Below are 10,609 nucleotides of genomic sequence, written 5' to 3'. Positions count from 1 at the left end.
GTACCAGTCAGGTCCAATTTGATGGTACACATACAAAAAACCACAATAAAATAAAAAAAATTAATAAAAAAATTCTTAATTTTTTAATGGAAAAACCATTAAACCAACCTGTATTAACACAGTTTCAAGGCACCAGAACACAGGTCCTCCCAACACCCTTAATCTTCACATCAACACTTCTGCTGAAGACTTTGGCCTTCACAATGACTGGTTGCTTTGGGATTTTCCCTTTGCCAGAACTTTGTAGTTGTTTTTGTGTACCATCGAGTCAGAACTGACCAATAGCTGATCCTCCGACGAGTTTTCAGATGCAGTTAATTGCATGGGAGGAGACTGCCCATCCTTCTGCAGAGCAGCTGGGATTGCAGAGCAGCTTCGTGTCACTAGGCTAATAGTGCTCCCTGAACTTCATAGTAGCCATACAAAGCCTAAGAGGTAAGTTTCCAAAACCCTCAGCAAGTGCCAACTCTCATATAATCATGAGGAAAGACAGCTACCAATTTATGCATTCTAGAAGCCAGGTGCTGCCTGTATCTGATGAGTACACAAACAAGGGCACCAACTTTCTTCACCAGTCAATCAAGACCAGCAGATCCTCTCCGAGGGCTCTATCACACACGGACAAGTGCAACATCAAGATGTTACTCTAGTTAATGGGTCTTTTTTTTTTTTTTTTTTTTTTTTTTTACCAAGGGTCCCATGTTTTCTTTGTGCTTACACTCCCCAGGTTATGTAGCCTGCCTTGGGGGGTTGTCTCTGCTGAAAAAGACTCTGGTCCTGGTACCAGATGTGTATGGCAGGTACACGTATCTCGTTGGGAGGCGCTGTTGAGCTGAACGCAATGCAGAGCAATCCTATGAACAAAGACTAAAACTCGACGCTCTCCTTCCGCATCCTCACAATCTGTGCTCTGCTCAAGCCCGTTATCGCAGCTGTGCCGATTCATCTCACTGAGGGTCTTCCTCTCTTCCGCTGCCTCTCCGCCTTCCCCAGCAACATACACCTTAGATGTGCTTATGTAACTTATCCACTCCTGCCAGCCTGCCCTGTGTGGTCTCTCGGTGCAGCCCAGCAGGTGTAGCCTTCAGATGTATTTCTGCAGCCATTACCACTTCCCAGCACACTGCCTCCCTCTTCTACCTCCGGGGACCTGCCTCTTTGCCTGAGGACGTTCGCTAGCAGCTAGAATCCACGATGCACTTTATGGATTGAATGATATCGTTTTCCCTCCTCCCAAACATGTACTGAATTCTGACCTCTGGTCTGTGGATGTGATCCTGTTTGGGAATAGGATTTCTCCCCTCCCCCCTTTCTTTTTAATGAGATCACACCTGAATAGGGTTGAGAGGAAACCTAAAGTCTTCTGCATTATAGGAGGGCCAGAATACACATACAGTCACACATGTGTTGAATGATAGATGCCAGGCCAGTGTTATCTACAAGTCAAAGAACATGAAGGAACCAAGGAATGCCTGAAACTACCACCTAGGAAGGAGCCTATGCCCCCTAGACCTTGGATTGGACTGTTACCCTCTAGAACAGGGAGAAAATAAGTTTTTGTTCTTTTCTTTTATATATTTTTTTAAATTTTTATTATCAAATCAGATCTGACTGGTACAGGAGGAGATTGCCCCTCTTTCTCTGGCAAAGCACCTGGTGGATTTGAACCGCATACCTCTGGGATTGCAGTGCAGCTTCTTGCCACAAGTTTTTGTTCTTTAAACCCATCAGCTGTGTGGTCTTTGTGTTACAGCAGCACTGGGAAATATGATACTGTTCATATAAGCAGCCTCAACTTGTCAGCAAATTAACAGTGCCTTGGGAACAGTTGAAACTAATGATTAATGTGAGTTGGAGGATCCATACCTCAGGCCCCTAGATCCTGGGATGACTCTGAAGTATGTGTTTGATGATCTCTCACTGGGGTCCTCAGTGAGAGTGAACCCAAGTTACACAAAGTGGGAACTTGATTACATACCTTGTACTGGCTTTCCTCCTTCCCTGTCTCACTCCCCTGCTCCTCTACTGGTATTTCCAGGGATCAATCACCAATGTAACTAATTGCACTGGAATTTTTTTTTGTCTTAGGATGTGCTTTTGGGGGGCATCTAGCCTAATGCAATGCTTGCAAACACAGAGGACACATGTATATGGCTCTTTCCATGGTCTCTTTATTAGGAGTCTGCAGCTGGCAGTTTTGGGGATGGCTCCCTCCTGGACCTCCGAGAAGCCCTCCTGGCAGTTCTTTGCTTGATATCCTAGGGGAGAAAGGAAAGAGAGAGAGAGAGAGAGAGAGAGAGAAAGAATGAATATGAGGCTTGAGGATGGGACACTGAGTATGCTATTCTTAGGGACGTGCCCTGCATGGGGAAGGAGACAAGATTTCAAAGTAAAGTGGTGGATACAAAGTTGGCCATGCCAGGGTAACTTAATGAAACAGGAAGCATGAGCTGGAGACTGGGTCAAGGTGTAGGCAACAAAGGAGGTCTGGCAGTCAGGGGCTGAGAGGACATGGTGAGGCTGAGGTTGTGCTGGCTCAGTCTAGGTTGTTCCAGTGCAAGAGGCACCATTAGCACTTGGGGAATAAGGGGAGATGCTCTGGACAAAGGATTGGCAACAGCATTGAGGGCTGAATAAAGGGGATTTACAGGGGCAGGGGCCAGGCCAAAGCTGCCCGGGCTGGGAAGAGATAGTACAGGCAGAGTGATTATATCTTGGACATAGGTCATGTGGTCTGTTTTGTGTGTACTGAGGGGGTCTATGCTTTGTTTGAATGGACAGAGGTGTTGGAGGCTGGGCAATGAATGGAGGGTTTGGGTTGGGGGTAGAGGGCTGTGGACTGAAGTGGTGTTATGTGCACATTGAGATTAGAGGGCAGTGACAAGGCTGGGTCAAAGGTGCCTTTGAGTTGTGGTGTTGGAGAAGAGTACTGAGTATTCCATGGACTGTCAAAAATATAGAAATGTCTTGGAATAGGTGCAGTCAGAGTGCTCCTTGGAGGCAAAGATAAAGAGGCTCGGTCTCTTATACTTTGGACATGTTGCCAGGAGAGGTTATCCATTAAGGGATGTTTTGCTTGGGAAGATGGAGGGAGGGTGCTTGGGAAGGTGGAGGGAGGGTCAGCAAAAGAGAGGAGACCCCTAACGAGATAGGTTGATACAGTGACTGCAGCAATAGACACAAGCGTATCAGAGATGATGAGGACAGGGCTCAGATCTTGTTCACAGGGTCGCTATAAGTCGTTGTGGGAGAAGGATAGGCAATCTCTCGTGAAAACTGTCTCTGAAAACCCGCCAGAGTGTCAGCTACGTGTTGGTTCTGACTCAACGGTAAACAACAACAACAACAACATGAGTCGTATGACGGGTTGGAAGTCTGTGCGTGGGGCTCCCGAGGACTCACCGGGGCGAAGCGCGGCCACGTGCGCAGCAGGTTGAAGAGAGCGTCACCAGGACACTCTGTGCTCACGAGCTGGCGGTGGCCCAGCATCTTGTAGTCTGGGTGCAGGTAGCCGGCGCGCAGCGCGCAGCGCGGGAGCTCGTCGCGCACGGTGCGCAGCGCGGCCTCGGTGGGCAGGTCCGCCGTGTAGTTGCCCACGATGGCCACCCCGAAGCCGCGGGAATTGTAGCCGCGCGTGTGAGCGCCCACGTGGAACCAGCCGCGGCCCTCGTACACGTAGCCGTCTGAGCCCACCACGAAACTAAGGAGTAAAGCCGCAGGAGGCACCACGTCGTGTCAGCGAGGCTCCACTCTAAACCTGCACCTAAGCCAGGGCACCCCTCCCCGCCCAGTTCCCTTCCAGCACGTAGGTTCAGCTGGGCCCAAATCCTGGCCCACAGATCAATTGTCCTCTGACACCACTCCTCTGCACTGGCCATGCCGCTTTATCTCGGGGGCGTGTCTGGAGTCCAGCATCTGCCCATTTCAGGCACCACTTTTGTTCATGCTCTGCCAATGCCCCATCCTGGCGCAGTCACAGGCCTCGCCCCTTGTCTTAGGCCCGGCTTAGTAACCTTTAGCCTTAGAAACCTTCCTTCCCTACAAAAGTATCACCCAGTCTAGCGATTTCTGATCTTTATTAAGGCTTTTGCAGGGTATTCCCCCTACTCTCTTCAACAAGGCTCCAACCTTAAGTTTCGCCCAAGTCCTGCCCTTCACCAGGCCACACCCAAGACCACGCCCTCGCAGATACAGGCCCCGCCCAGGCAGATTCGGCCCCGCCCCTGGCCGTGTCCTAGGCTCTGTTCAAGCCCCGCCCTTCTCCGGGCCCCGCGCAGTCCAACAAGGCCCCTCCCCTCCAGCAGTCCCCGCCCTTCAGCAGTCCCCGCCCCTCCATCAGGCCCCGCCCCTCCAACAGTCTGAGTCCCTCCAGCAGGCCCCGCCCCTCCAGCAGGCCCCGCCCCTCTATCAGGCCACGCCCCGTCCGCATCGGCCCCGCCCCCGCTAGGCCCTTCACCCACCTGTAGCCGATGTCGTCCCAGCCGCGCGTGTCCTGGTGGTACCTCTGCATGTAGCGCATGTCGCCCGCACAGCGCTGGAAGCTGGTGCAGGGAGGCGTGGGTATGTATGTGTGGTGCACATACAAGAAGCCAAGCGGCAGTTTCAGCGGCGTCGGTTGGCCCCTATATGGAGCCGCGTCCCAGCGGCAGCGGGGGTGTATGGCGGGGCATTCTGGAGGGGAGGGTACAGGGCCGGAATCAACACTCCTTTCCTCACTCTCACCGCCGTTAGGACGCGTATATGGATCTTTTCTCCAGGCTCCTGCCTGAGTTAGGCAGAGTCTAGCTCACCTCACATCGCCCTCTACTGGAATCTAATCTTACCACATCTAACGGTGCCCTTGACCTGTTCAGACACCTTGCTGTGACTTTTCATGACCATCAAGCCATCACTTTGAGTCCATCAAGGCTCTTTACAACCTAGGACCCGATGCTTTCCTAGATTTGCTCTGCATTGCAGTCATCTTATTAAATCATTCAATGAATTCAAGAGAGTGAGGCTTTATTTCCGTCGTTCTCATTTCAGAGAAACCAAGGAAGGTTTACACCCACTGCCTTGGGAGGACCCTCTCCACTTTCTTTGTCAGATGAACTCCTGTTCACCCCCTCAATACCCACTTCCCCTGGCTTCCCAGGCAGAAGAGGCTTTATTGTCTACTCTGAGTTCTCTCAGTTCTCGATCCCCGTTACCACACACATGGTCTTGGGGTACACAGGAGGATGAGGAAGTGAAGGGCATGCTTACCTAGAAAAGCCTCAGTGAATTCCTTGGTGGCCTTGCTAGCCACTTGAGCCAGCTGATCGTGACTCATGCCCTGCACTTGGGGGTGTGCAGGCTCCAGTTCCTGTAACAGGAGGAGTGCTCCCAACACTTGCTGGGCTAGGGTTGAGGCAGAGGTCAAAACAGCCCCATTCTGTCGCCGGAAGTTGCTTCGGAGTCCTGGTTCCTGGGCCACACCATCTCCATAGTACTGGCTAAGCAGGAGGCTGAGAGGTGGCCGGGGCTCAGGGGTCCTACTCAGATAGTCTCCCAGGAGAACCCCATCCAGGGCACCATTGAGGAAGGCTGTGGTGAGAGGTGAGGCTTCGGGGTCCAGGAGGGTGAAGTTCTGGGGGGCATCAAGCTTGTTCCAGCAGCCTTCTGTTCCCCAGCCAGCGTGGTTCTGGAGAAAGGCAAGGCCCAGGTCCCTGGCCAGGGTGACCACCAGGAGGCTGTCCACACTAGTGAGAGATGTGACTCTGGTATCTGATATGTGGGCTTCTGCATTCCGAGAGGTGACATCTAGTGAGGCCACTCTGTGTCCTGGGATGGTGGCTCTTACCCCTGGGGTTATAACGCCAACACCTCGAGCGGGTTCTGTGCTATTTAAGGTCAAGTTCACCATCCTGTGCCCCTGCAGCCCTGCCTTTAGCCCTGTGAGTAGTGGCTGCATGGCCACAGTCGAACCATCAGGGGCCAGCACCACCCCGTACTCCTGACCGCCCTGGACACTATGTTGGACAACTTTCTCCATTAGGCCGCGAAGCTCTGGGCTCAGCAGGTGGGGATTCAGCTCACTGTCTCTGAAGCCCTGCCCTTCCATCAGGAAGTGGTGGAGGGGCTCATGGGGGTCCATGTCCTGGGCTAACAGCAACCATGGGGCAGACTTGGGGCTCATAGCAGCCTCAGGTGCCTTCTTCTCCAGCTCACCCAGGGCCTGGATGACAAAGTCCATGAGCAGGGGCAGGGAGGCTGTAAGGGAGGAGAGAGCCATCAGCTCAGGTCCTCCACCCCACCCCTCCCTGACTGTCCCTTCTGCAACGTCACACTTTCTTAATGCCCCCATCTGACAACCTTGTGACCCCCAATGCTGCCCCTATGTGGATGAAGAAACGGAAGCACACAGGCAATGAGTGCTCGCGACGTGCCTTGGTTAAGGGGCTTGGCCTGTGAGTACTAGTGAGCCATGATAGGATTATGAGCAGGAGAGGGATGTCCCAAAAAAGTTCTTTTGGTTGCCATGTGGAGAAGGGATATTTGGGGGGGTGTTATATGGGTGTCACCATGAGTTGAAATAGTGGATTTGGATAGAAGAGGGAAAAGAATCTTCGTGGTACAGTGCTTAAAGTCTTGGGCTATTAGCAGAAAGGCTTTTCATCCCCTTGGGAGAAAAATGTGGCAGTGTGCTTTTTTCCTAAAGATTTGTAACCCTGGAAACGCTGTGGGGTAGTTCTCCTTCCCCAGTGTTGATCTGAGTCAGAACGAACTGAATGGGCTTCAAGCAGGGAAGGGAGACAGATGAAGATGAGTGATGAAGAGAAGGAATAGTGAGATGAAGGGAGAAGGCTGAGTCCTCGGACGGGGAGGAGAAAAGATGAGTAGTTTGTGGTGATGGGCTGGATTAGGAGGAGTTTAGAGGGAAAGATGTCCCAGAGCCTTCCTAGGTGGAGGAGAAGATTGGGCCTGAAGCCCCTTGGGAGGAATGTTGGGGGCTAACCCTAAAACCCCAAAGTGCTGAATCTAGAGCTGGGAATCAACTCAAAGCCATGCAGTTCAAATCTGCCAAACCTCTCTGCAGGATTAAGAAGGGCAAGCTCCTTCTATGCTCTGAATACCCTCTGGAGGGTCGGCTGTGAGTTGGTCCCGACTCCATGGTACACAACAACAACAACAACAACAACAACAACAACAACTGGCAGTGTCAGTGGTTAAAATGCTTGGCTGTGTTGGAGATTTGCATCCACTCAGAGGTGCTTCAGAAGAAAGGCCTGGAAATCCACTTTAAAAACAACAACAAACACAAACCAACCCTTGGAAGCTTTATGCAGTGAAGCTCTGTTTGGACACGTGAGGTTGCTATGAGTCATAATTGTCTCAGTGACAACTGATTTTTGTTGAATCACAGCTGACATTTACCAACTTAGTGCCCCAAACTGTCCTAAGCAACTTAAAGAACTCAGTTCATCTATCTTCACAACAGCCCTATGAGGTACGTCCTTCTGTAGATGAGTTACCTGAGACACAGAGAAGTTAAGTTACCTGCCTGAGGTCAGACAGGCAGGATGTGTCAGAGCGAGGATTTGAACCCAAGAAATCATCATCTTTATAGTCTGCCATCCAGAAATCAGCTTCTTTTCCAGGCAGTGCACACTGTAATTCCTCTAAAACTATGTCTTCTCTTTGCCCCAGTGCCCTTCTCTGCTTCTTTACCAGGTAAAATTATTCTGTTTCCAATGCTAGCTCTGCACACCCTCCTCCAGGAAAGCCTTTCTTGTTTTTGCTTCCCAACTCCATGTTCCTCCCTCCCCCACCAAGGTTTTATGGGGCTGGGAGCATCTATGTCCCCAGACTGGTGGTTCCCGGAAGGCTACGCCCAGTGCTGGAGTCTCTGGCCTTGCTCCTGTGCAGGGCTGGCCGTGGAAGGGGCCATAGTCCACTTCTGTACAACCCAGATCCCAGGCATCTGCCCTCTGACCCACCTGTCCCCGGCTCCGGCCATAGCAGGAATCCAAGCAGGATCCAGAGGACACCGTGGGCCACCATTATGCGACTCCAGCTTCTAGGGGAGGGCAGATCTAGGGCTGCAGGAAAGACACAAGCAGGAGAATGGAGCAGGACCTTTTGCCATGGTCAAGGTCCAGGGTGAATGACTTGCTGTGGACAGGTGGCAGGGAGGGAGGGGACTGCAAGGGCACAGTCGCCTGGCCCTCAAGTTCTTTCCCATCCTGTCTTCCCAGGCTGAGGTCAAGCAGGGAAGGCCTACTCTAGGGAGGATTGGGGGCTGGAAAGCAAACTACCCATTCCCAAGACAGGTAGACTGAGGCTAGTTTAGGAAATGCTGTCTTTTCCTGTGGTGAGAGCTTTCAGATCCCTGCTGGACTGGTTAAACTGGCTGTGCTGGGGGAATAAACAGCCCTGAGGTTGGTCCTTCCTCCTAGTTTATCTGAGGCTAGGATTCCAGGTTCAGGCAGAGAGGGGAAAGCAGGGACCCTTGGGGATCTATAGGCACGATGACCAACCTTGTACCAGCTCTGTCTACAAACCACTAGAGGCAGCTAGCTGAAAGCAGGAAGCAGGGTGGGCATGCAAGGCTCTGGCTTAACCCAGGAACCAGCTTCTAGGCTCACCTGGTTAGCAGTGAGGGCCTCTTCCTCTTTTGTGAGTGTCTGCTGTCCAGTCCTTGAAGGCGCATGCCTGCTTTCCCTTTATTCTGGCACCAGGTGTGGCGGATGTGCTGGGGCTGCAGTACAAATTGCTTCACCTTGGGCCTCCCACCCCGAAACTAGCCTGGGGAGTTTCCCAGGAGACCCACCAGGCTGGGGACTTAGTATAAGGTGTGTTCTCAGTGAGCTGGGAATGCCCAGGGTGAACCAGTGCTGGGATTTCCCAGAGGTCAACACCAGAGGGAACTGCTAGAAATTCAAGCTGGGTTCAGAAGAGGTGAGGGAGCGAGGAATATTATTGCTGGAGGCAGAAGGACTTTAGCTGAAAGCAGAGAATACCAGAAAGACATTTACCTGTATTTTTAATTGACCATGCAAAGGTACATGCCTACATGCACAGGTCATAAAATTATAGAGAACCTTGAGAAGAATGGAAAGTGTAGAAAGCTTTACAGAGCCTGGACCTAGACCAAGAAGCTGTTGAACCAAGAGGCAACAGAACAAGAGAATATTACATGGTTTAAAATCAGGAAAGTTGTCCATCAAGGTTGTATCCCTTCACTGTACACATTCTTTTTTTTTTTAAATAACAAATCCATAACCATAATTTTATTTGCTTTTCAATAAGTTTAAATCCTTGAGGGATAACACATTACACAGATTCTTCGTCCAATGGCCTTAGTAGGAAGGTTGCTCTGAAACATGGCCTGGACCATGCCACTGTTTCCGTGGGCATGAGTTACCTTTCCCCAGATTACTCTGGTTTTGTTGGGTTTGCCACCAGGAGTGACTGTATTATTTTTTGCTTTGTAAACATAAGCACTGGAGAGAGGGTGAAAGGCACTCTAGCGCTGAGGACTCTCCTTCATAGGGTCGCTATGAGTCACCTGCGACTCGACGGCACTTAACAACAACAGCAACAAATATAAACACATCTCTTGCCTAAATAGAATTCCGTTTCATCTCGGGCATAAACACCTTCAATATTAAGAAGAGCTGTGTTCTCCCTCTGCTTCCTGAGACCTGTTTATAGCCAGCAAAAGTGGTTTTGCACCAAAGCCTCCCAGCCATCTTTGTGGTTCAGAAGTCCTGCTTCCAGGAGGTCTACCTTCACGGGCTCCAATATAGCAGAAAAACACTGTACACATTCAATCTACATGCTGGGCAAATACTCAAAGAACCTGTACAATATGAAGAAGAAGGAGACATCAGGGCAGATAGGCTCATTAACAACTTTCAATATTCACTTGAAACTTGCTTGCTAAAAATGAAGACTTTAAGTACTTACTGATGAAGATAAAAAAAAATTAGATGTCTGTATCCATTACATCTCAACATTAAGAAAATAAGAATGATCATAACTGAACCAATAAGAAACATCAGGATAAACGGAGAAAAGCTCCAGGTCAAGGGTTTCATTTTACTTGAGTTCATAATTGACAACGATGGAAGCAGCTGTCAGGATATGAAAGGATGTATTGCACCAGACAAATCTGCTGTAAAGTGCTGCTTTCAGGGGCTAAAAAAAGTAAGGACATCGAGGACTTCAGGGAAAAGTCACCAACTGCAGTCATAGCGTCCTTTGACCAGGGTGGAACACGGGAGCATCTTCTTGGCCAGGTCTGGGCTTCGAGACAAGAGAAAAGGAGACAAGATACTCATAGAATCTCTGCTTACCTGTAAGGAGCTCTTGCCCCATTGGTGGGGTCTCGGTGGGCCCAGGAAGGGGGCACCCGAAGGGCCAATCAACCAGGAGGGATCGTCCAGTGTGGGTGGTCTCCTGTCCGAGTTTGGCACCAGTTTCAGATTGAAGCCAAGAACCACGCCGAGGATGAAAAGCATGGTTCCACCTGCCCAGGACCTGAACCCCAAAAACAAAACATTGTAGAAAGATATCAGTGCCACGTAGAGTGAGAACATGACATTGTCATAGTTCCTAGAACAGCATTTGGGCATGTTTTCCTTTA

General features: G+C 50.6%; 1 protein-coding gene across 1 annotated transcript; it reads right to left on the bottom strand.

The window, feature by feature from the left end:
• Nucleotides 1-2,174: 2,174 nt before the first annotated feature.
• Nucleotides 2,175-8,022, bottom strand: PGLYRP2 (peptidoglycan recognition protein 2). The gene is made up of 5 exons (XM_006898337.1): nt 7,959-8,022; nt 5,245-6,231; nt 4,461-4,671; nt 3,403-3,700; nt 2,175-2,258 (listed from the first exon to the last, which is right to left on the bottom strand). Exons 1-5 carry the CDS (start codon nt 8,020-8,022, stop codon nt 2,175-2,177), a joined length of 1,644 nt encoding a protein of 547 aa, XP_006898399.1.
• Nucleotides 8,023-10,609: the final 2,587 nt, after the last annotated feature.

The sequence above is a fragment of the Elephantulus edwardii genome, unplaced genomic scaffold, assembly GCF_000299155.1.
Source record: "Elephantulus edwardii isolate Elephantulus edwardi_28Jun2011 unplaced genomic scaffold, EleEdw1.0 scaffold00226, whole genome shotgun sequence".
Lineage (NCBI taxonomy): Eukaryota > Metazoa > Chordata > Mammalia > Macroscelidea > Macroscelididae > Elephantulus > Elephantulus edwardii.
The sequence above is the reverse complement of the archived record's forward strand: the minus strand, read 5'-3'. Positions and strand labels throughout refer to the sequence as shown.

Coding starts and splice junctions, on each gene's coding strand:
- PGLYRP2 (XM_006898337.1), bottom strand. CDS start 8,022: ATGGTGGCCCACGGTGTCCTCTGGATCCTGCTTGGATTCCTGCTATGG. Junction 6,232..7,958: donor ATGGCCGGAGCCGGGGACAG/GTGGGTCAGAGG, acceptor CCTCCCTTACAG/CCTCCCTGCCCCTGCTCATG. Junction 2,259..3,402: donor CGTGGCCGCGCTTCGCCCCG/GTGAGTCCTCGG, acceptor TTTCTCCCCTAG/GATATCAAGCAAAGAACTGC.